Below are 26,170 nucleotides of genomic sequence, written 5' to 3'. Positions count from 1 at the left end.
CCAGACCCATGTTCTGCTGTCCCTCATGCCCCATGAAAGCACTTTCTTATCTCCATGAGATCCGATTCTTGTGGTTCTTTCTGTACCTTTCCTTCTAGCTAAATTCCCCCGACTCTAATGTGCTCTACCACATTAATAAATGCTGTCATTCCAGAGGTTAATTTTAACCCACGTCATCTCCCTCATCTGGTTCACTGCACAAGTGAATGGAGCATGGGTGGCAATAGCCAGGAATGACAACTGCCTAGTTGTTCTCCTTCCAAGGTAATTATCCCCAGATTATTAATACGTAATTATCACTGAGTTGTCAAGCAATCCGTTGAAAAGAATGACAAAATGTGTACCACCAGGATGCATCCACAATAATGCAGTAAGTCTAAGTGGTTGCTGTGAAAGGATATTATTCTTTTTGCAACAGATCTTTGCAACATCTTGCAAGCGCTGAACTGTGTGTTTACTTCAGATGTATCAACTCACAAGTGGCAAAGTATAAAGACAGGCTGCACAGGAATTGCTGGTACAGGCGTATTTGCATGAGTGCAAAATGACTTCTCTCAACTCTTAGAAACATCCTACTAATTACCCACTTCACATATGTCACCATTTCATCTTGGTTTCTTGACAAAGTTTATAGATTACTGAACTAGCTGTATTTCTGAGCAAGTACTTTCAATACATCAGGTACCTTAGCCTGATTGCAGGACAGCTGGTACAGTAACAGGAGTTGTAGAGCTCTGGTCCTTCCAGAGCAAGGAATATCCCAGGCTCAGACAGCTAGTACCCCACATTGTCTATACATGTAAAATCCAGCAGACTAAAAACTCATGACAATGTGTAAAAGACTGACTGAGAATGAAACCACGGTGAGCTCCATTTATTCTTGGAACAGGATACACCACGGTTTCCTAACTGCACCTGCATCGTGATACAAAAAGTTCTAGCGCAAGGGCTGCCAAGTTAATTTTACCCCATGATCCATCCAACCCCATACATTTCAGCTCATAAGTCTGCCAAGAAAGACAGCAACAAGAATGCATCAAGACCATGAAGCTAATTTCACATGTGCCACAAGGCAGACATGAGAAGAACCAGACAAAACTGCCAAGGGCTGCATTCATACCAAAGACTTGGATGTGAAAGCTGTCTGGGGATCAGCTTAAATCAATGCTTTCTGACATGGAAGTCTTTCTGAGCAATAACTCATCACATTCAGAAAAATTAAAATTTGTATTTAATACAGCACTTTTCACCCAAGCAGCTCCCAACACTTAACAAAGGACAGAGAGGGATAACACTCTCTTGTAGAAGCCAGAAAAATTCTAGACTGAACAAAAGCTTCACAGTCAACATTATCAGCGTGGTAAGTAACAAATCTCAGGGTTCTGTGTTAGTCAACATCTCACTGGTTGTCTCACTTTGCTTACACTTGTAAAAGACTGTTATTTGTAATATGTTGGTAACGTAAGTAAACAGCTATTTGCTAGAGTTCAGTGTCCCACACTACCACCTACTGTAGAACTTCAGTCCCTTTTACAATTAGGAGCTCACACACTTGCTCTGCTGAGAAGTACATACATCAGCTTTTCCTAGTGTGTAGAGTGTCTCCAAAATCTTGTGATGTAGCAAATATTCCATACATGGTCCTGTTTCGCCTGATTCTCTCTCATTTTCTTCTTGAACTAGAATATCCAACATCTGTTCCAGGTGAGAAGGAATGTTGGTATCAGTCACGGGAGCTTTGTCATCTAAATAGAAGAGATGTGCAATTAGGAATTATTAAAATATTGTCCTCACTTTTCTTAAGTTCAGTTACAAATTTAAGATTTAAAAACAAGACCACTCGTTTAAAGAATCTTACATATAGTAAGTATGTTTTTTAACATGTCTTAAACCAAATTTTCAGAAATGTAAACTAGAATATGCATTAGGCAGATATCTAACCTTGCAATGGGGAAAAGGTGAAACGCCAAATTTCAAAACATGCATTAATTACACAGTCAGAAAGGAAAACTTTTACACCAAGCTTAGGGAGAGAAACACCCACTCTCAATCTTCCGGTTAGTATCCACCCCATCTTGATAACTTCCTCTTTGACTCTTCACATTGTATTCTGAAATCCATAAACAGCCTCTAACTTCAGCTTTTTTAAAATCATGATCAGTTTCTTTACAAACTAGATAACTAAATAAATGTTTTTTTCTAACAAAGAAAACACAAACTCCATGCTGTTTATTCTTCAAAAGTTTTTAGATTTGTCTTTTATACTTTATGCATTAAGAGAGCATTCTCTCAGACTTTATGAAGGAAAGGGTAAGACACTGATTTCATTACACTGAAGTCATGAAACTGCTGTGGATTTATGCCACTGGCAGTGGGAGCTGGCGTTAACATGTTGTTGAGCACATCTACACGTGGAGATTTCCCTTTTTGTTTTTTCAGCTAAATTCTACTTGAACAACTATCCCACTAGGGAAATGATTACTACTTCTTACGCAATAATCTAAAAATAACTGTCACTTGCATGCCAACGGCAACAAGATCACAAAGGAAAACTGCCATGTCAGAGTGATTTTGGTCTCTACCACAACCTAATCTCCAGTCAGCCTAGAGTGTTTTGCGTGAGTTTCCTAGGCATAATACTGCTCCCACTGCAGAGGAGAGAAATACAACTACTGAGTGGGAACTTGTTTTTCACAAGACATTTGAAAGCCTGGGAGAGAGGTCAGCTTTTATTCTGCACCATATAATCGCAAGTATCAGTTTTCCCCTACCACCCCGTCATTTCTACCTTAGGGAACATCACATAGCGTTCCAAAAGATGGGTATTTAGAATCAAGGGTCGAGTTTCAGCTTGTAAGAATAAATATTGATATAAACAAGATCACCAGTCCCAGAGCCAATAGCTACTCTAGCAGAAATGCAGAACTAATAAGACTGAGGAAAGCATGGTAACATTCACTTTTAAAACGTAATAGTTTAATAACTAGGACCAAAAATTAAAAAATTAAATGTTGCGTAACTGTTGTAGGAAACCAAGGAAGAGGTTAAGAAGAAGTAACTACAGTCCTATTTCATCAGAATACACATTTTTTAGAAGAGCAGAATAAGGTTTGTATAACTTCTAACAAAATGTGTTCTGATTCTGCTCACAAATTCACTTTCCAGAGCCACGTTATCAAAATACCTTTCATGGAGACAAGACATTAAAGAAAAAATACCTAATGCTGAGGCCACAGAATTCATATATGTCTGGGAAAATGTATGACCACAAAATTACTTTTGTTAAAATCTTGGAAAGAAAAAGAAAATCCCTGATGCAAAACAATAAAAGAAGTTAATAACAGGGACTACATTCCTGTAGTAGTCTGTTCAGATTAAACAGAATATGTGAAGACAGAAATTGGGTCGGACGTGAAAAGATACAATTCTCTTCGTGGTACTCAGAAAAGAAGAACTTCCCTCCATCATTGTTCATGCCTACTTTTATAGAGATGAATGGAGGTACACAATATTTTTAATTATTAATTATTATTGTTGGTATTTTGATAAGAGAAATGACTCATTTTAGCATTTCTTAATCTTTAATTTTTAACCACACTGAAATTGGGAATTCTAGTTTTCACAATAAAGACACAAACCCAGAATGTTTTCTTCTTTTACCTGATGTCTCTATGTAGTAATGGGTGATTGCTTTCCAGTGGTAAACGAAATCTTCTTGTAATGGAAGGGAAGGTGCGAGCTATGGGGAAAAAAAAAACCAAACAAAAACCAGTTAGGAATTAAATAAACATATTTCCCCAGAGATTAAATTGAATTTTATCTTATACTTGGAAGTAACCTGCTACAGACTAGAGCTACAATTCTTACTCCGCGCTCTTTTACCTTTAACAAGGACTACATACATTATTCATGACATAAGCCCCATGTCATATTGCCTGGCTTGTGAACAGCAGTAATAATCTCTGTGATGTCTCTATGACCAGACAATCTATTTGAAGCAACAAAAGCAATTGTTCATACAGCAAATCAACACTAGAAATGTGGGTTTGAATTGTTTAGATCTCAGAGTTCTGTCCTTCAAGAAAAAATCATGTTACTTTACATCTACTCTTGCTGCCCTCTTCCCTTTCTGTATGCTCTGTTCTCCTCTCTCCCTCTGCTCCCTTAAAAATACCCATTAGCTGCTTCACACAGCTTTTCCCACGCCTTTTTTTCCTGTTAACCACAACTTTTAAAAGATGATTATTTCTTTTTTTTTTGCACGAGGCCCATCCCCAGAGCTTGACATGTTGTTCTTTTTATTTAAGAAATAAATTTCTTATGTCATTTCTGTTTTTCTGGAGGAATTTGGGATGGCTGGTTGGGCATGACTGGCATCCAGGAACAACATGCTGCAAGAACGAAACACAGCCTCCTGGTCAGCCAACATCAGTACTCCTTTTTTCCCCGACCTTGAGACCTGGGTGCCCTGCAGCCCATGGCACCACAGGCGGCATGTGATAAAAGAAGGACCGTGATCATTTTACCACTCTGCTTTCCAAAGTGAGAGTTGAGGCAAACATTGAATTTACGACCACAATGTAAAATGTTCAGAGCTGGTAAAATCAGGGAATCTATAGGGAATAACCCCACCGCTCAACAGATCATATGAAGGTCTGTTGTTACTGAGGCCTAATCCTACTTGCTTGATGCTTTTTTTTGACAATCAAGTCCTCAAGTCATTCTTTTATATGTAATCCTGAAAAAAAGGATTATCACCTGACATGACGGTAGCAATGAGACCTGTGGGCAAACAGGAAGAATGCCCTGTGTAAGTTGCTGTGTCCATTTTGGGAAGAATAAGGAGCTGAAGCATCCCAACAAGCTACGGAGTCCCGTCCTTCACAGAATCACAGAGTTGCTGAGGTTGGAAGGGACCTCTGGAAGACACCTGGTCCAATGCCCCTGCTCAAGCACAGACACCTAGAGCTGGTTGCCCAGAACCATGCCCAGACGGCTTTTGAATATCTGAAAGGATGGAAATTCCACAACCTCTCCAGGAACTTGTGCCAGGGCTCAGTCACCCTCATAGTGAAGAAGTTTTTTCCCCAGAAGCTACAGATACCACATTTGAAATTAATAACTCTGAATTCCTCTAGCGTCTCCTCACAGGGCCTAAAAAGTGCTGAGTTGCCTCAGTTCTTGGACAAACAGACGCACAGGGCTCAAACATCTGTATACAGAAAAAGCCTTGGAGGTTTTCCACACCAGTCTTTTCTTTCCCTGGAATTTAACGACACTTATTATCTTGGTAAAGACGTACAGCCCAGAATATGAACAGCATGCCCTGCTGTGATAAGAAAGTGGAATGCTAATTGTTAATGACCCTTTGCACACAGGACTTTGAAACGCCAAGACTTTAAAAAAGTAGTGGTGCTTGGTAACTATCTACACCTGCATCCTGTGTGGAAATGTGCCCTCACAAATGGCAACCAGGAACTCAAACTGACATTGCTTATCCATTCCCTGACAGTCTGCGGACTCATTAAGTCTTCCATATTTCCACAGCTGGACACTGAGAGCACTTTAGCACACCAGCTACCACAGAGTAAGTATAAGGACACTGCACGCTGGACAAAACTAGTTTATTTTACTATGAAGTTTACTAGGTTATTGAAATTCAGAAGAACAACTGAATAAACTGAAGATGCAGTACACGGTATTTTGTATCATGCTTCATATGTCACTTTTGCTTCTGTAGATGTGTATTTCAAGCAATGTAATGATCATTTTGCATCTTTCTGTAAGAAAACTATACTGAAAACTCAACTCTGGCTGATGAATGGCACAGAGACGACTTTTGAGGAATACCAGGCCTTTCAGACCACTCTATTTCCATAGTAACACATGATAGATAACATTAAAAATTTATCCTTGACTGATGTCATTTTCCTCTCCACTCCTTCTGGCCTCATCTGCCTCAAGATGAATTTAGTGCCTCTGAGTAGTGCCAGGAAAAGGATTTCAATTCTCAGCACTGTCAATAATTTATCCACCGCGGGAGAGAACTGTGGATACAGACATTCTCCCTCCCACCAAACGCCTCCAGGGACTCCTCTCAGAGGTGAAGAGGTAATTCAGGGACAGGTTCTGCCCTTTTTAATTAAAATACTCAGTGATTTCACAGAGTCTTCTCTGACCAAGGACTGCAAGACAGATACAAAACAGAGATACCATTAGCGTGTGTGCACCTATGCTTTTGTGTACATGCATGGCTATTGGGAATATACAATCAACCCTGCCACCGACTAGACACAGTGACACAGAGTTGTGGCAGCTTCGCCTGCATTGGGCTACCAGACCCAGCAACTCCTAACAATACTAAAAAAAATTGTATTTCCTTACTTGTTCAGTTAAAGTATCCCCACCCCCAAATACTCCCCACTCCCCAAATTCCTCTTCCCACTGCAGATGGACCTACTATAAATCTGCTTTTTTACAGCACAGCTATTCCAGTGAACAGAGATATAACTCCAGCAATGCTATGTATTATTCTGAGAAAAGTGTTTTACTGACAGAAATGAAAAAAACCCCAAGCCTCTTAACTCAGTTATTTAGACACAAAGTCAAGGTAAAGACCAAGACTAAGACACCAGCTTAGTCCAGCTGGTATCAAACAAAGCCCAGCACTGGAAAGCATTAGAAAAACGTAACCTCCCAAACACTTAGTTGATGTGCTTTAACCCTGCTAGGACAGATAGTTCCAGGATGAAGTTGTAGTTTCTATTTTAGGATGAATTATTAGCTACCAGCTGAGATGAAATACATGTTACAGTTGCCAATCTGAGTGATCACCCTTTTGTAAAGGTACGCATACTTGTATAAAGATTCTGATGCAAAACACAATTCATTGTGAATGCCATTAATACCTGCTATTTGTCTAATTTGAAGGAATTACCTTAGAAGTGCAGTTATTCCTAGCAATTATATTAATTAATTTTGATGTAATTACATATGTTCTTATTAATTTTGAGCTATTGATTCCTAATCTCCAAGTGAAGTTCTCCTCCTTTGTGAAAAAATACCCCAACATCTTAAAGACTGCGGTGTGGGTGCTGGTATGTCAAATAGCCAAAACTCACTGCACACTACTAAAAACCAGCCCATTTGAGTAGACATTGATTAGCTCTTCCATCTGGTCCCCAACTCCAGCAGTCAAGCTTCCTGGGAGTGAGCAAACGAGTGTTCTCATTTACAAACTAAACTTAACACATGCTGCCTTATCATCCTGGTGACAAGACGTTACTAATGATCGAACCCCACTCCTTACAGAAAAGTGCTGTTCTCAGGAGAACTATAGATCTCTGACCAGAACTATAGTCTGCTCGTTATATAATCTGCCCAAAATACAGTTCCAGGTAGTTTTCAGAAGTATATAGAATTTGTGTTTAGGCAGGAAAGAAAAAATAATGTCAAGAGCAAAGAAACCTATAAATATACAGTATTTAACAGCAATTCCTTTATGCATGTAAAAATCAGTCATATTTTTCATACATGCTTTTTCAGAAGTGCAGTTCACTACTGAAAACAATGGAATCAATGGAAGCTGGTGATATCCCTCAAGATCTTTTGGACAAGTTCACAAAGTAAAGAAAACACTATAAAACAATAACGGGTACTGGCTGGTCAGATGCCAGATTAAAAAAGAAAGCGGAAATTGGGTCAAAGAGAAATGAAGGGGAAGTGCACGCACACTTCCCTGACTGAAACACGGAAAACTACAGCAGACGATGTTTTTCTTCAATCTTACTACTTTACCAGTGTGAAGGTTTGCCCCGAAGGAAAATCTGAAAAAAGACTAATGCTGGAAGGTTTACTTTATTTCTTCAGCTGCTGAAGGCACAGAGTTTATAACGGTCACTGCTTTCACATATAAAATTAAGACTGCACATGCTTGCAAGCCATGCATTAAATTTCACCATCAGAATTTGTTAATAGCAGCACAATGTTAAAACAATCAGTAATGTGAGGTCATTACGTCAAATAAAGTGGGTTCAAGAAGAAGAAATCCTGTTCTGAGAAGTTATGCAGTCAATGATTTTGAAGCAGTAGCTGTGGCAAGTGACTCAATATCTTTCAAAGCTCAGTTCTGCCTGAAAACATGAACAGAAAAGAAGCTACTTAAAAACATGTTAAGGTACTAGCGTAAGAGATACAGTGGAATCGTTGGTAGAGAGGGGTCCCAAAAATGTGCAGCAGACACCAAAATCTAAACTCACTCCCAGATACCAAAATCATGATACAAATAATCTTGTTTGACAGCAAATTGCAAAATTCAAAACAATCAAAATCATGTTTTTCCTGCTCCAGGTACGCAGCTCAAAAACATGCTTTTGAGTTCGCTATTAAGAGGAAACATCTCCTGAAAGCCCAAGTCAAACACAAACAGAAGTTCTTTGAATACTGAGTGGCCCCTTTACAGACAAGCTATTTTACAGACAAGCTACTCTAGGGAAACATGAGTGAAGAGCACAAGGTAAGAGAAAAAAGTAAGTCTAACTTGCTGCTTTGTTATTGTACACTCCATTTTTTGTGCTGCTGAGAGTGTACCACTCCTGGAATATGTTTCGATAAAAGTATATCAGAAATGCATTGCAAAGAGAAAACATTTTGGGGACAAGCCATATATAAACTGTCACAGGTTCATTAGTATTAGCAACATTTCTGTTCTGCGCTGAAGTAAGGTAACTGCAGTCAAAGACTGCAGTCCCCTCCACCGTTCTCACCAACCCACCCAACGCAATTCAATGATGCTCCGTTGGGATGATACCACAGTGGTTCTTGCTCATCTGGATGCTGCAGAGAAATCCAGAAAGGGCAAAAATATCTGAAATACTGGCAGGATTGACATATGATTAGAGGTGGCAAAAATTAGGATTCAGTTGTAATGAAAATCGAGAATATGATTTCACACACTTGGACAGTTTAGGCAGAAAAGACTAAAAGTTTTGAGTTATTCAAGGAAATAAAAAGCAACTGGTCCCTTATATTTACCTCATCACAGTCCTGCCATGAAGGCAGTCAATTAAAAAGCGGTACACTCACAGCAAGTGAAAGGCAAATATTTCTACGTGTATTAGACTGTCAACCTTTGGAACTCCTCGTCATAGTTCAGAGACATGGCATATTGAGGGTAAGGTAACAATGATTATCTAATAACATAGGAACTCCTACTATTTAAATGCATCTCTGTAAAGTCTGCAGGCCTGTGGGCCCTGAGGCAGGACAGCAGCTTTATATAAGTGATGTGCAAGAGAAACGACAGGGGAGAAGGGTTACCCGAACAATTCTGATTTAAAAGTCATCCTACCAAGGAAAGCTAAGCCCAGGCACTTCTTCAAGTTTAAATTTAAATTTAAATTTCCAGCTCAGCTGATAACTGTTCAGCTGCAACTGAATTCCTCTGGGAGGTAGGCACCCAAAACCTTTGAGAGTTTATATCTTAGCTACCAGTTCTGTTGCTGATATTCAGGGCTGAAACCAAGTCTACTCAAGGCTGAACGAGCTATACTTGCTTTGCAGCAAAAACAGCAAATAAAAATGAAGCTCCAAATTCTCTAGGTTCTGAAAACAGCAGGCAGCATCAAGGTGGACTTATCTAATATTTAGGATTTACACCAGTTTCATTTTCAGAGTAGCAAAGCTAACTAGCCCACATACTTTCATTAAAGAGAGAACGAAACAATGATCTGAAGTCATACAGCCACAAAAGCGGTTAAAAGTTTCTATTTTTCAGTTCTGTGTTTGAATTACTAGGTCAAACTTTCTAGCTAAAGTAGGAAATGTTCTTAACATCCCCTTGCTTTTGTGATCCCATGTTTCCTTCCTAGCATGTGGTGCTCGGTATTTGTCACAACCCTGTAAATGCAATTCAGCACAGTATTTATTATCAGAAGGTCCATCACAGGGGTGTTAGCAGGGTGAGGCAATTAAAAAAGATGGCCTGGTCCCTACTATCTCTACTTTACCCCTTTTCCATTCAACTTATTCATTTTTCCTATTTTTTATGGATCTCAAATAAATGCAGTTCTTTTTGTTTATTTTTTGTATGCCATCAATAATGTAAACATTCTTCTAGGAGTAACTTTTATTAGATATCTTGAATCACTAGGCCTGAAAGAATAATTTCTGCGCTCCCGTACAACTCAGTTATCCACTCTTATTCAAAACATGGCACAGCTCACCGTAACAAGATTCCTTTAGTCGGGCAGTCACTCATTTCTGTTTCTCCTCCAATGTCTATTGAAGGCATTCATATGTGGTCACAGAGAATTTTCAAATAAGTCGCTTCATCATTATTTAAAACATTCCTTTCCAATTGCCACTCTACCACTAAAAGAGCAAACTAGGAACCTGCAATTAATTAATACATGCTTAACTTGAAAACCTGAACAGTCCTGCCAAAGACTGCAGAACTACAGGCACACATAAAGTCAAGCATATGATTAAGTATTTGCAGCATGGAGGCATACATCAATGCACAAAGGGTGCCCCTCACATGAGGTAGGATTTGGCATCTAGGCTCTTTTTTTCCAACCATTTGAACCATTTTCCTTCAACACTTTCTGCCTTTGCTTTCCGCAGTATTTCACTGCCAGTTTTTAGCACCTAACCAAAGATGCACCTCTTCAAACTCCGTCCCGCAGCTGTCCTGCCTTGCGGGGAAAGGCGCTGAAAGCCAGAGACATTACTGCCAGGACCCCACCTTGCCAAAAAGCAAACAAAAATAAATCGTGCAGACAGTAAGTGACTCTTGATAAGCAGGATAAGATGAAGGCGGCCTAGAGAAATGGCAGCTTCGGAAATAGGCCGTGCTGCTTTCCTCTCCCCTGGGCGGCGATGGGCACCGACGTGCGAGTCTCCATGATGAAACCCAGCCAAACACACACAACCCCACATCCCCTCGGCCTCCCTGTCCACCCTCCCCGAGTTAAAACAAAACCGGGGACAAAAACGCTGGTTTGGAAGCGACACCACCACACAAAAGCACCGGAGAGGGCGGCTGCTGTTGTTGTCTGCCGGCCACGACAAGCAGAGAAACCCTGAGGAGTTTCCTGAATTCACTTCATTTCTTATTTGCTTCGCAGAAAGCAGCCGGCGCGGCCGGGCAGGGGAAGGGCCGCCCTCACGCCCAGGAAGGCCGGCTCCCGGCGGTGACAGCCCGGAGGCCGCTCCCGCCGGCGGCGAGGGCTGCGCTAGGGCCGCCCGGGCCCGCCGCGGGTAGCGGCCGCTCCCCGCTCTCCCGGCAGCCCCGATCCGATTCGCTCCCTTCCCGGGCTCCGCGCGGGGCCCGCCAGGGCAGCTCGGCCTCCGCCTCCCTACCCCGCGGCAGGGGCGAGCCGGAGCCGGCGAACCTGCCGGCTCGGCGGGGTCCCTCGCCGCCAGCCCTGCCCCGGCAGCACGCCCCGGGGAAGGGGCACCGCGCTCAGGGAGCGGTACCGAGCCCCCCCCAACCCCGCCGCTCCTCCCCGCGGGGCCCACTGGGCGGCTAGGCCCGGCTCGCATCCCCGGCGCGGCGTGGCGGGGCCCGCCGGCGGCCTTACCGCCTCCACGGCGTGCTGCAGGATGGAGGTGAACTTGGAGAACATCCTGTCCCGCGACTGGAGCAGCCGCTGCCGGGAGGACCGCGAGAGCTCCTCGATCCGCCGCCGCCGCTCCAGGGTGAGGGCTGCATGCGGCGGCCTGGCCGCGGGGATGGATGGGGCGGGCGGGCGGCCGCCGACTCTGCCTCTCGCTCCCCGGCGGACACCGTGGCACTGACACCGCCGGGCTGCGGCGCCGGCTGCCGAGGCTCCGGGTGTCCGCCCCGGCGCGGCCTGCAGGGGCCGCCACCCCCCGCACGCAGCAACCTGCGCCGCGGGGAGGCCCGGCCCGCTCCGCCCGGGGCCGTGGGCCCGGGCAGCCGGGAGCGTCGTCCTGCCGCCCGGCCGTGCCCTTGGCATTGTCGATCGAAGCGGGCCGCCTGTGCCGGCCCCCGGGGTGCGGGCGGTGTGGGACACAGCCGGGGCTGGGAGCGCACGGCGAGCTCGGGGTGCCCCGGGCCAGCCCCCCACCTCTGAGGGCAACCCCCGGGCACGGGGGGCTGAGGGGGAACAGGCACCCACTATCACCTCTGTCTCCGTGCGCGGAGGCCCGCCATCGGGCTCCCACAAAGGGCTCTGGGTCTACACATGCCGCTCTGTTTCGTGAGGCGGCCACCGCCTCCACCCAGGCGCAGCGGAGCAGCCTCGGTGCGGGTGGCTGAAGGCCTGACTGTCTGTCTGCTGGGACTGTTGGGATCTGTCACCATCCCCAGGGACTGCCAGGTCCTCAGGGAAACATCGAAATGCCCGGCTCCCCACAAAGAAACGTCAGGGTGATAAGCTCAGAAAGTCAGTGACATCTTGTTGCTGGATGAGAGGCCGGTGGGGTTGGTGGCATGGTCCTGGCTGACCACAGTCCTTCTGGGCATTGCCATGGACAAGCGTGAGGGGGCTTGTGGCAGTGCGCTTGTTACCTCTTTCATGGCTGTTTTTTTTTCCCCAGAGCTTTGAAGGAATCACAGAACCATAGGAGAGACGAAGAGGGCTTTACTTCACCTCAAAGCCAAATATTTCAGCGGAAAAGATCATCCCTGCCATCTTCCCATGCTGCAGGAAAAGCAGAGGTGAGGGCGGGTGAGCAGAGGTTATGAATGTAGCTGGCGGGCGGTGTGGTGTTTTGGGAACAGCTACAATTCATGGGACAGTGTTAGGGTGCTGGGCAAATGGAAGTAGGGAAACAGGGTTGATTCGGTACTGGGGGAGCAGAGTGAAATCTTAGGGAGGTGACAGACCAGTATGGAAAAGGGAAGCGAATCTGTAGTACCAAATGGAGAAAAACTTTCTCATTAGTTTTTGGAGATTAATGAACACCATCTTCCTCATATGCTAGAGCAAGCAGAGATGAATCAAAAGGCTGCTATTTAACTCCTGTGTTTTAAATTGTGTCATCTGGAAAGTCTGACTATGTTGATCCTGGGGTGAAGTCTTACTAATGGTTCTGCTGTACTGACTGTTGTTACTGCCTCCATGCTTTGCAGGCACGGAGAGCTGCAGTCCAAGTACTGTATGGAAATAAATACTAGTTGTATGTGGACACCTTTGCTGAAGTTGCTAAGGAGCAGACCTAGCTATTTTCTTCTCAAAATCCAGACATATCAAATAACATAAATTTGAAAGGCAATTATGTTTTTTTAAAAAAAAAAATTATTGTGGGTTTGTCAAGTTATATTCTGTAGATGTTCTTAGGAAATGTAAATTTTCTATGTGGGTAGTCATATGATGAAACGTATGTACCATCTCTGCGTTTAGGTAATTATTAACTGGATGGATGCTGCATTTGGAAGGTGCCTATCTTCTACGATTTAGCAGAAAAAGTTCTATTAGAGGTTTTAAGTGTGCTCTAGGAGGCAAACCCTTCTTCAGATGAATTTCAGTGGTATCTACTATAGTTGTGCAATACATCCAGATTATTATTTATATTTATTTATATTTTAAATATTTAAATACTTACATTTATTAGTATTTTTAGACTGTAAATACAGTTCAGGGGCTACATTCAGCCTACTTACATGGTTTGTATTGAACGTTTGTATTGCTTTCATTAAAAAAAGAAAAACAAATAACGTGTTGTAGATTCGAATGCAAACATGTTGTCAGCAAGTGGGCTGAGTAGTGGTACAGCTTTTCTCTCATTAATGTGAGGGTGTTTACCATGTTAATGGGGACCTTCCCATTCTCTCACTGTAGATACCATTTTGGAGCCTGCGTCGCTTCTGAAGAAAATGTGGATTTAAGGCACACGTGTTTGATGAAGGTGTCTAAGAGAACACGGTAATTTAAAATGCTCTTTTGAGTGTGCCTGGGCCTTCCCATCTCTGAGCAGCATAATGAATAAAGAAACAGTAAGATATCATGAAGGTATAAAAGGAGACAGTTTTATAACAGTGAGAGTATTCCTAAGCGTACTTCACAGTTTATGAAATCATAAGTCACCTCTTCACAGATGGTGAGGTAAAGCTTTTCTAATGCTTGAGGGCCTCTTATTATTCTAAGAGCGCCTGATGTATATAAACCCATTTTTTTAAAACAGAACATTTAATTGTGGTTGGCATTCAAGTTTTGGTTGTAAAAGTGACTTATTAGGACTTCTCAATATGAAATGCCTTGCAGTAAAGGCAGCAGAGAAAATATCACAATTGTATAATCATCCCTAAGCTTATTAAACAAATTGAATGTCTGCAAATAACCCTGCATTTACTTAACAATATATTGAGCTTGAGTTTTTAGCCATACTGCAGAATCCAGTCTGTGGTGCTTATATGTTTTGAAAATTGTAGAGATGGGGTTTTTATGCTCTTTAAAGTAATCTCAAATCTTTCAAGTGTATGGAGGTATTTCTCACTGCTGGGAATATTAGATACATACTGGCAGACCAGTAGTAATGGAAATCACTGGAAACCAATGGAAAAATTATTTCACCAGTGTGAGTGCAAAAGAATTTGGCTGAGATTACAGTCTGTTTGGATACTTCTTGTTCTCATTGGAGATGATTCAATTCGATATGACTCGGTTATGGACAGGCTACCAATAGCCTGTCATGTCATATGCAACAATACTCATGCTTGATGTTGTTTCTACTGAAATAAACACAAGTATTACTACCTATTTTAAGACTCTTGAGAGCAGAGTTCTGCTGGTTTGGGTTTGGGTTGGATTTTTGGCGAGGTAGTTCTTTTTCTGGGGTGGCACATGCAGTCAGTGTTCTGCTTGAACGTGAGTTAAGACACAGCTTGAAAGCGAGGCTATTTTAATTGATTGAGCTTTTGGGAACTTTTCTCCTTCTTACAAATTAATGAAATTGTCTAGATTAAATCAATTTAAATGGAGTGAGACAGTGAGATAATGTGCTAGCTGAAAATCTTTAGATTGATGGCACCAGGCCAGTCTCTAATGGATGTATTTGTCTACATTACAGAAGAACTTCCTGCATTCTGGACTTTTGCTTCAGAGAGGTTGAGGATTTGGAAGGTACATTTTTGTACCCCAGAATGAAAACATGCCAGTAGAGCTATGCATAATACCTGTTTATATTCTGCACAGGAATTTTTTGTGTTTATAATAACCAGATTGACATCTATGTTTTCAGTGAGTACTTGGATGAAATAAAGAATGAAGTGTTAGTGGCTCAGCATGATCTCTGCTTTTGAGGAGGGCTAAAGAGATGTTTCCAATCAACTTCATGCTTTCTGATTCTGGGCTTTATTATAGAAAGCAAGAATTCTGTGCATTGGATACTGAAGAGCATACAGTGGGCTGAAGTGCAAACTATGCTTCTCCCAAGTTTAATCAGTGTCTTATATGTAGTGTCATACATGCTTTTGTTGGCTGTCATTTTCCGTCATGAATTTTCTGGTTGTCTGTGCTCTCAGCTGTGTGCAACACCTCCCTCCTTGCTGATTTGCTAGTGGCACCACGTAATCAGCTCATGCAGTATTTCTTTAAATCCCATTTTCAGGCATTTCCTGATCTGTGCACCCTGCTCCACATCTGCACGTCTACTCCTTCTGTAGAGACATTAATTTGTTTTCTAATGGGTTAAAACTTCCTAGTCATTAACCTATTGTGCAGTTGCTTACCAGTCACATCTGCAAGTCTTTTTACGCGTCACTCATTGCTACTGTGGAAGACACGATACTGGGCTGGATGGACAAATCCGTGTGCCCAGTAGGCTATTAGGCTATGTCTTATGTTCGTACTTCAGTTACACTGTCTGTACTACCCTGCTTTAGCTTATATAATGGGTTGTTAAGGAGACCACAAGGAGGTCAGAAGTACGCTTTGTCAGTGAAATGAGACATTTCTTTTCCAAACACATCATGTTTTCCTCAAATGTTTCTATTCCACTGGAAGTGTTATAATCCAAGCTTTCCTCTAGAAGTAAATATATGAATGTTCTGCCATAGGGTATCTGCAATAATATATACAATTATATATAATTACGCAATAATATATACAATTATATGTAATTATTATAAATTATTACATATTTACAAGTGCACACAAATATATATTTGTATAATTATATTAATGTATTGCATATATGTTATTATTAATATAAATTATTGAAAACAGATAAAATACTCTCGAATATGATCCGTCAGAGCTTAGCCAATTTCACTGAAGTCTGTAGGTTAGCAGGACCACAAGTTTACTTGTTCTCGTAGCAATGTAAACTGAAGCAAAGAGATTAAGGATAAACTTCTGGGTTTATGCTATATTGCAGCTGTAATGACTGCAAGAATCTGAATGTGGTATAAATAGCCATAAAACTGTATTTTGCACCAAAATATTGGAAAAAAAATAATTTGAGCAGGCCAGCTGCTGTAAACTGGTTCCCTCAATCTTTTATGTGTGTACTTGCAGAAAGGGAAGTCTAGCAACCAGAATCTGCATGTGTTTCTGGGTAGAATTTAGGTGCTTAGCCTTGACCCTACTAAGAGATTTCTGAGTAATTTTCAGATCAGGTCTGACTGCATAGTTTGTTTTCTAATGCATAATAAGATTTCTGTGTTAGTTACATCTTTGGATTTAGGGATATAATCTGTTAATCCCTAAAATGTCATCAGATAATCTGTTTAATCATAAGCAAAAGCTGATCTTGATAGGCAATATGTGTTATGCAAAATATTTCAGGCACATTACTACTATGCAAGTATAGGAACTTTCAGGTCGCTCTTTTGCATTAGTCCGCAATTAAAAGTAGGTTTTTGTCAGAGTTTCAATTAATATATCTTCTTCCTGAGGCATAATTTAAATCTTTCATGGAGTCTGATATTAAATTTTGGCATTGTAAACCGTCTTAATTTTGAAGGACCTAAAATATTTATGGTGTGAGGTACTTGGTAGTGGCTTCATGATTAATTTTAAGTTATTGATAGCACTATTATATAGAATGGCCCAAATACTAGTGTCACAACGCTCTCCGGTGTTCACAATCCGTAGAGTTACACGACAAAAGTCCAGTGACGTTCTTCAGTATTTTGTTACACCAGGGAGGTGGCCAGTGACACCTGTGAGTTCCGTTCGTGGCTTCTTGGCAGGAACCTGCTTGCACCAGCAGAGGGCACAGATGACCTGGTTTCATCTGTTGGACACAGCAGCAAGGTTCAAAGAGACTCCCTTGTAGCTATTTTTTGTGAAAAAAACAAAAACAAAAAAAAACCCCCAAAACCCTATGTATCCTGTGTAGAATGAATTAGTATACCAACTAGTGATGTTACCTCTGGGCTTAAGTGCTGTGTGTTACTTGGCTCGTAAAAGCTTTGGTTGCTACACGACAGCAGTTCACTTGTCCCACTTGATTCTCAAATGATGTTATTTGAAGCTACAGGACTGGTTTGAGTTTACAAAGACACTGACTTACCCCCGTGGCTATCACATCCCACATGATATTTGCATCTTTGCAACAACTAAACCCCGATGAATTTAGGGAGGGTCTTGTATTCAAACACTTGCCCTTGTCAAGAGACAACTAACTAAATTCTTGTGTGATTCCCCAAGAGGTGAGAGTGACCCTATACATCACCATTGCATTATTGTACCTATAGGTGAAAGTAGAGGGAACCATCTGAACACTTCCATTTAGAATTTCATGCTCAGAAGCTATCCTTTGAGCCAAACTGCATTTCCAGAAAAAGCGTGTACAATTTGATCTTCTGTAATTCTTTTTGAGTCATCATCCCTGTAGGAACAAGCGTCTGCACTTGGATGAAGCCTTTAAGGAACTGAGCTGGAGGCACTACTGACAACAAGCAAAGCAAATGAAGTCTGTAGTAGACCCAGGGTCATCCAGAAATGTTTCTGTTCCTCATCCCTGCTCTTTTGCCTGAGGCTGCTTTGGACTGGTTTGACATTCAGTCCTCATGTTGTGAAATGCTGAAGTAAGCAGACCTGTGTTTGTAATATGCCTAATATAATGGAACCTGTTCCGGAGTAGATCTTGGAGTGGTGCTGTAATCCACTGTCCTCGATTCCTGCCTGGCAGCTCCTGTGCTGAGTGAAGTATTTCCATCCATTTGGTTTCTCTGATTTTATGTTCAGAAGCTGTTATCCCCAGTCTCTGGGCCTCCTGGGAATTCCCAGGTGGAGTCATATTGAGCTGTTATTTGTTCCTGGGGTGTAATCAGACGTGTGCAGTCTGTGTTTCCTTCTCCCTCTCCAGCAAGAACAACCAGGCAGCAGAAAACCAATTGTTATATTTGGCATTACATGTACAGCATACGTCAAAATTCAGTGTTCAGACGTAGAAATCTTGTACTGGTGTTAATCAGTTTCCATGAGCCGCTGCAAAACAATTCATCCCAGTGCTCAATGGTAGCCCGCAGAGGGCAGCCTGGCCTCATGTTTCACTCCAGCGATGTGCGCAATGGGAGAATTCAGTCATCTGCTGGCAGCTCTACTGGTGCGACTCGCTGTGGAATAAACAACTGAATGTTGTGGAGAATTAGCATCAGCCCTAAATTCAAACAGATTTAAAAGTGGACCAAAAAACCTAAAAATCGCTTGACTAAATTAAAATTTCTGGTATTTTTTTTTTTTTTTAACATATTGAAAGGAAAAAATTGCATGAGAAAACTCAGCTAGACCTGAGCTTAACTATCTCACATGGACAACAGATAAGTTTTTGGTAGATGTCAACAAGCAAGAGAAAGAAAATATCCTGAATAATGGTACCTGAATGTACTGGACAAGACTAACAGGAGAAGAAAAGTGTTTTTCTTTTTTTTCCAAATCTCTTCAGGATTCTTTGAAGATTCAAGTGACTGATCATGGCTGTAAGACTGTGCCTCTGGCTTCTTGGCCTATGTTGTTTCCTAACTGTGTCATGAGTCCTTGTGAAACAGCCATTTTCATGGGAAACATTCACCATCTCAAGGAGATTTCGTCTAAGAGGATGTGTCTACACGCAGGCATGTGCCTTAGCTGTAAAACTGAGCAGTGCCAGGTTTGGAACTAGGGGTTGCTATCTTGAGTTAGTATGACAAGGAACAAGGCATTCAGTTCCTGAAAAAGAGCCAGTACTTTGTGTCTCTCAAATCAAATTGCATCCACCAGCTAATTAAGGACGGATCTTGATGTGCTCTGAAGGGAAGCCTGTCCGCTTCTATACTTCTCAGCCAGAGGGCCCTGCAATACAGTGTTTAGAATAGAAAATACATACAAAGAAAATAGCATTTGAGGAATTAAGACAGCCTCAGCAATGTGTGAATTCCAGGAGTACGGGAAGAAACCTAAATATCTGTTATGATCAGATGTCAAATTACTCACTCATGTACTTTCACATTGATTCAGATAATTAATTTCTTTGGCCCCAAACTCTCTACCCCACATAAGCATGGCTGTTCACAGCAGAATGTATACAATTCTCAGAGTTTGGCTCATTGTCATTGCAACTACAAGTGAATTTTTGCTCCTGATTCCTTATACTTTCTCCATGTATAGAAGTGCTGAGAGATTTTGACTCTGGTTTATTCAGAATATTCTTTGCTATCCTTGTCATGTTATTCGTAAACAACTTTGCTAATGTGAACTTTGACCAGTGAAATATCTGTCATGTTTTACATTGATAGCATGAAGTAAAAGTTGCTCTATATAAAAATGCTTGCACATTTAACCAAATCCGATTGCATAATTTAGTTCAGTTTGGCCACAGCAAATGCTTTGAGGTGAAGTAGGGCACACAGTGAGACAATACCCTTACTTGTTGCATATCTGAAAACTCTAATTTATAATTAACAACAAAGGCAGTTTCTGGGATTGCCTCTGTATCTCCTGAAGGCATACACTGAATACAAAATTAGAAGAAAAAATTATTTAGGAGTTCTTATTCATGGTACATTCTTCATACGTGAGCCTGTGGGAACCTGATGCAAAACCTGATTAAGTTTCTGACTCTCAGCTCTCTGTTGGGATCTTCCTGATCAGGATATGCACATAGCGGTGATGCCGAAGTTCTTCAGCAGCAAATGCTGGCCAACATTTAGCTGATCTTTGCAAACCTGACTCTTAGAAATGATTTTGTCTTTTTGGCCCTTGTGCCCTAAGTTCCCACAGGTACGTCAGCCATTTTGATGCAAGAGCTATATAGACTAGATATTAACAGGCTCGTGTGAGGGCTTTTCCTTAACTGCCAGGATCAGCAATATTTCCTGGTTACATAAAAGCTATAGCATTTATGCGATAGCATGATCTTACATAATGTGTGAAAATTTTGGGGTTCTTGAGTCCAGTAGTCAGCACTGGCTTAGGATAACATAGGTTCAATATTATATCTTTTTGCCATTAAAGTGCATATATCGGAGACAATGTGGAGGGTCAAATAACATGCAGAGGATTCAGAAAACTGGTTCTACACAATGAAAAAAATAAGGAAGATGACTTTGGGATTTGCCTCAGTCAGGGAACTAACTTTTTGATATTTTTTTTTTTGTTTGATGGTAAAATCTCTTTATATATGTATATGCGTTGTGGGATATTTGGGGGAAAAAAACTTCAGTAAAGCATTTCTATTAATGTTTACTGTGAGTAATTTGGAGCTCAATTCTCCTTTGAAAGATATAAATGTGAACTTTTCTTAAAAGAGATTAGTGGGAGCTGCCCTTGAAGCTCACTGAAATCATTGAAAGGCCACGTATTTATGTCAATATGCTGCCCATTACTGACTAATTGCAGATTATAGTAAGAGTCTCATATTGAAAGTGAGAGCTGTCTTGCTTTCATGTCATTCATGTCACAGAGAATTATTTATTGTGAGCTTATCAAAATTCTGATGAAATCATAAGACTTAGCAATGCTGTAGATTTTGTTTCTTTCTAGCGTGACTGCTATAGATCTGATTTCCCTAAGAGCGGAGCCAGTGGAGTTGTGGTGGAGCATGTGCTACAAACTTGTAGAAAAACCCTCTAGTTTCTGTCATCCTTCAGCATCCCAGTTTCGGTTCAGTGAAAAACAGTTAAGTATTCAGGCCAGTCCTAGCCATCCTTGCTGTTTGCCTTGCCCACAGAAATTATTCTTTGAAGCCTGCTTCTGTAAGAATTTGTCTTTTGTTCCAAAAGAACCCCTAACTTTTGTCACAATTATCGATTTCAAGAGGAAACATACTGTGTTGTGTAAAGACGGGTATGTTCTGACTGATGAGTTATCTGCATCAAAGATGTCATGCTGACTTCTACCTGCTTTTTCATCCATGCTAAGTCATTCTCCCCTGATTTTAATGAAAAAAACCCCAATTTACATACAACTGATAGGATCTTTATTATTTTTAAAACTACTATCCTATTTTCCTATGCAACAAAGTGGTTCAACAGTGATGAGGGACAAACAATGAGATTATAAACCTCATTTTCCTGGGAATCAATGCTAAAAATATCAACAGTTTATTTCTTCTTTTCGAGAGGATGGGGAGAGGGTAGGGAGAAGGGCAGGGACTGTAGGGACTGGTACCAGCAAATTGTTGGAAAGCCAAAGCACAAAACTTGCAGGGACGTATTACACATATATAACATATTCCAAAGATGGTTCAGAGTCTGACGTTAGGTGTCTGAGTCTTGGTCCAAAAGCTACTGAAAAGCAAAGGGAGAGAGCCTCACCATGTTGCTGTGCAGATCACGAGTGGGACAATGTATTGGCTGTAAGAGTTCAGTAACAATGATCAATGTTTTCACACTTCAGACTCATGGGTTAGCTGGACATTATCATTCTTTTAAGAGTTTTCTGTTTACTTAATGGATGGAAAACTGAATCTTCTTTCATACACACAGAGGCCAAGTGACAGCACAGAGAATACAGTCCAATATTTAGGATACTTTTCTTTGAAGATAAAGGTTCTATTCTTTGCTCTGACATAGATTTTCTCTGTGACCTTGGGCAACATACTTAGTTTTTCAAGGGCATTTAGGCATCTGAAAATACCAATAGGGGATTTGAAGGCACCTATTGCTTGGTAAAATATAAAAATCTGTTTGGGCATTTCAAAAAAAATCCTGAGGTGCCTGTTTCCATCTCTTAAAGACCCAATACCTTTAAGAAATGTTGACCTTAGTGGATGCTTTTCCTCCAGTCTAATTTGAGTTAGAAGCCTAGGCTGTCTGTAGAGTCAATAGGAAAATGTAGGAGATAGGATCCTGCTTCCCAGTTGACTAATTCAGAAGCCTCAGGTAGATGCCTGAAATAAAACAATGTCAATCACTGCTCCTTAATGGACTTCTAAAGTAGTCAGGAAATGGCTTAGTCAATCAAACAGCTCAACAGCTTGCTGCTGCTCAAAGGGATCATCTCTTTTCCCTCTAATGGTTCCTCCTCACCCCTTCCTGGCTGTGCAGTTCTACACTTTCTGTCAGCTCCAGTGTTTATCTGAGCCTGTGGTTTCTTTCTCTATTCTTCCGTATCCTTATCTGGCAGAAAGCTAACCCAGGGCAAGAAAGCGAGCAATTCTTTGCTGATTAATGAGCTAAAGTAGTTCCTTGAGGGTTGGACCAGTGGTGTTGGTGCTGCAGTGAGAGGAGCAGGAGCAGATGGGTTGGAGTAAGAGAAGAGGGTACGTGACCACCCCTTGCAGAAGCAGCACTGAACTCAATTGGCTTGTCCATCTTATCTGATTCAATATCTCTTATCTGTGTATCTGAGGTCATCATCTGTAAAATAGTAATAATGGTGTCTCACTTCTCTGTACCTCCCTTTCCCACCCTCTTAGCTCCCTTCCGCATTCCCTAGATATTGCCAGGATCTGAGACAGCAACTGCAGAGGCTGATTCAGCTGCACACATGCAGATTGCCTGACTCCTGCTTGTGGTTAATGGACACATGTCCTCCAGAACTGCTAACTGTTGAGTTCCCACTGCAGCTTTTCTCCTTCATTTTAATTTCTCATATTCTAATATTTGTGCTAATTTCTACAAAACTTGTAGGGATGTAGAGCTTTTTCTGAATTATGCCTTTTAGGCAACTTGAATTGAAATTCTCCATATTCAAAACTGAAAATTCTTGGAGGGGACTTGATGGACAGACAGGAAAATAAAACTCTATCAGCCACAGTTCTCCGGAAATGCAGCTAAAAAGCTCTTTAATAAATGAGTACTGTGTGTGATCCATTTTAACATTCTCTAACATGTCTGTTGAACTTCTCCGCCTTAGAGATTTTAAACGGTAAATGGAATAAACTCTTTATGTTCTATAGAAATCCAAGTTACAAATGTCTTTCCCTTCCTACTTCCTAGCAGTATAAAGAAAGGAAGTTCTTCATTAAAAAGCCAATTTCTGCATGTTCCTGAACGTTTTTTTTAAAGCCATCTATTAAGTATCACGCAGGAGAACCCTTGATTGTGCTAGTTAGAAATTCACTGAAGGAAGTGCATAGGAAATTACTCAATTAAAAATACAAAATGCTGTCATACTACATTGACTGAGGAAAACCTTGGCTCTTTTGGACAAGAAGAAAAACTTGAGTTGTTTGCAAGTGGAAAACTTTATATAAATTTCAGAAAAGAAGACAAGGAAAGGAACTGTTTTTCAAGTGGATGTCAGATCACCAACCAAAGATAATTCCATAGGAGCTGGGAAGGAGAAGAACTTGAGATTTATTTCATTCCTGCTGCAGGATTCAGAAACATTTGCAATGGGCAAGAAAACAGAATGACATAGTGAGTACAGTTGAACTGAGGTGTGGGAGACACTGGGGTAGCCCATGGCAAATAGAGCTGAATGTACCTAAAAGTCACTGCTGTTGATTCATTTTTTGTGCATGTATCACCCGATGAGAAGGCAGGTGTGTGCTGTCCATTCTGCTGCTGCTTCCATGCTTTCTTACACCCTACTCAACTGGCACGATGGGGAGGGTGAGTGGCATAAAAGCACTGCCAGAGGGTTGGTCTATTAGAGCAGATACACTGGCCAGTTCCCACAAAGGCAGTGGGAATGCATGCTACATCTGTTACTAGCATCCATTTCTGCTCTGCGGACACGCTGGGATGCAGTCTTTGCCACCTCTCTTAGATACGAAGATTTTGGTAATTGTTGGGGTTTGGTTTTTTTTGATGGAAAAATTGCGTAGGCTTCTCGCTAGTATGGAGATGTATAGTGCATGGTAGAGCAGAGTGGGGGAGTGTGATTCAGTCTCTCTTGTCATTTAGTTTGCATGCTGGCTCCTCACTGAACATCACAGATTGCGCTTTCTGTTTCTGTTCATAGTTGTCCATTCTGAAATTGATAAGAGTCTGCTCTAATGTTTTAATTTCACTATTCTGATGTGGTCTTCTAACCTGTTATTCTTGACAAACTAGGCTGTTGTTTTGCTTAACTCTTGCTAGCATCTAATAAACCGGTGGCATGGGGGTTTTCTTTTTAGTGTGGCTTGGGAGTATTTGGCTTTATTGGATTGCAGGTAAGGCTACCGTGGGGAGGGGTGTCCACTAGATACTGATCTTGTTCTTCGGTGTCTTGCAGTTGGTTGCTTGCTGCTTTTATTAAGGTGCCAGGAGGAAGCTGAGTACTCTTTTCTGTGTGTTAATGCCAAGATTGTTTTGCGGACAACATTGCTATAATTTTTATGTTTATGTACTATTTACATACAGATACGCAGGCGTATAGTTGCTATGCTCTGTTGCTGTTTGGTGAGTGAATTTCAAGTTGTGCCACACTTTTCAGTGTCAGGTTATAAATGCGCTGCATTGCTGTCGAACAGCACTGAGTGATTTTAGAAGACGCGTCTATGCAGCACTTAAAGGAGCAGAATCATAGACTCATAGAATGGTTAGAGTTGGAAGGGACCTTAAAGATCATCTAGTTCCACCCCCTTGCCCTGGGCAGGGACACCTCTCACCAGACCAGGTTGCTCAGAGCCCCATCCAGCCTGGCCTTGGATGCCTCCAGGGATGGGGCATCCACAGCTTCTCCGGGCAACCTGTTCCAGCGTCAGAGGAAAGAATTTCTTCCTAATATCTAGTCTAAATCTCCCCTCTTTCCGTTTAAGACCATTACCCCTTGTCCTATCGCTACACCCCCTCATAAAGAGTCCCTCCCCATCTTTCCTGTAGCCCCTTTACGTACTGGAAGGGGCTATAAGGTCTCCCTGGAGTCGAGTCTTCTCCAGCCTGAACCACCCCAGCTCCCTTCAGCCTGTCCTCATAGCAGAGGTGCTCCAGCCCTCTGATCATCTTCGTGGCCTCCTCTGGACTCGCTCCAGCAGGTCCATGTCCTTCTAATGTTGTGGACTCTAGAGCTGGGCACGGAGCTCCAGGTGGGGTCTCACCAGAGCAGAGCAGCGGGGCAGAATCCCCCCCCTCGCCCTGCTGCCCACGCTGCTGCTGAGGAAGGTCTGGCCGTGCTTTTCCTAGCGCTGCTTTCGCAGCCGGTGCGTCTCTCCCCGAGCCCATCGCCATGCGAGGGGACGTGCCCAGCGCACCCCGCCGGTGACATTTCCCTGTAGCCCTACCCGCAGCCGACATCGCCTCATCCCTCTGTCCCCCCTCCCCTCCGCCGCCGCCCCCAGCGCGCAGTCCCGCCCCACGGGAGCCCCTGCTCCCTCCACGCCCCCCCCCCCCCAGCCCCGGCGGACACAGCCACGTCCACCCACGGCCGGGCACGGGCAGCGCAGGGCGGCGCCGCCCCGCACCGCGGCGCGCAGGGAGGGAAGGGGGGAGGGAGCGCGGCGGCGGCGGCGCGGACCCACCCGCCCGGCCCGGCCCAGCGCTGCCGCCCCCCCACGCTGTCCGCATCGGCCGCCGCGGAGGGCGCAGGGCGGTGCGGGCCGTCCGCCGCTGCTCCGCCGCTCCTCCGCTCCTCGCCCGCCTGAGCCATGTCTGCCAGAGGTGGGTCTCCGCCGCCCCGGGCTCCGCGTCTCTGCTGGCCGCTTGACCTTGCCGTGCCGCGGTGCTTGGGCGGAGGTTGCGCGGGCGATTTTCGGAGCAGGGCGGGGAGGCGAGATGTTTTTTTCCACCTCCCTCCCCACCGGTACCGTTTTGCAGCTCGGCCGGGGAAGGGGCTCCGGAGCGGGCTGCAGCAGGGCTTGGCGCCGCAGAGCATCCTCGGGGGACCGGCAGCCAGCCGCACCTGCG

The 26,170-nt window shown here is 42.9% G+C and overlaps 2 protein-coding genes across 9 annotated transcripts in view; one reads left to right on the top strand and one right to left on the bottom strand.

Moving 5' to 3' along the window:
- FHIP2A (FHF complex subunit HOOK interacting protein 2A) overlaps positions 1–11,720 on the bottom strand; it is a 36,442-nt gene extending 24,722 nt beyond the window's left edge. For 2 of the 3 annotated variants that reach the window (XM_054205858.1, XM_054205859.1), the window contains exons 1-3: positions 11,583–11,717; positions 3,661–3,739; positions 1,576–1,745 (exon numbers count right to left, since the gene is read on the bottom strand). In XM_054205858.1, coding sequence (XP_054061833.1) covers positions 1,576–1,745; positions 3,661–3,739; positions 11,583–11,627 — 294 coding nt within the window. In that variant the 5' untranslated portion in view covers positions 11,628–11,717. Of the gene's footprint in view, positions 1–1,575; positions 1,746–3,660; positions 3,740–8,017; positions 8,133–11,582 lie in introns of all 3 variants that reach the window. The other variant, XM_054205860.1, reaches the window with a different exon arrangement.
- The window catches only part of ABLIM1 (actin binding LIM protein 1), a 225,983-nt gene continuing 211,377 nt past the window's right edge, over positions 11,565–26,170 (top strand). The window contains exons 1-3 of one of the 6 annotated variants that reach the window (XM_054205884.1): positions 11,565–11,700; positions 12,565–12,685; positions 13,809–13,892. Coding sequence is in view for 2 of the 6 variants with exons in the window: in XM_054205879.1 (XP_054061854.1) it covers positions 25,912–25,924 (13 nt within the window). In the remaining 4 variants the exon portion in view is untranslated. Of the gene's footprint in view, positions 11,701–11,890; positions 12,019–12,044; positions 12,270–12,312; positions 12,411–12,564; positions 12,686–13,808; positions 13,893–23,529; positions 23,759–25,780; positions 25,925–26,170 lie in introns of those variants that run through there. The other 5 variants (XM_054205885.1, XM_054205886.1, XM_054205887.1 and 2 more) reach the window with 5 other exon arrangements.

The sequence above is a fragment of the Rissa tridactyla genome, chromosome 6 (genome assembly GCF_028500815.1).
Source record: "Rissa tridactyla isolate bRisTri1 chromosome 6, bRisTri1.patW.cur.20221130, whole genome shotgun sequence".
Classification (NCBI taxonomy): Eukaryota; Metazoa; Chordata; class Aves; order Charadriiformes; family Laridae; genus Rissa; species Rissa tridactyla.
Note: the sequence above shows the minus strand (reverse complement) of the source record. Positions and strands in the feature narration are given on the sequence as shown.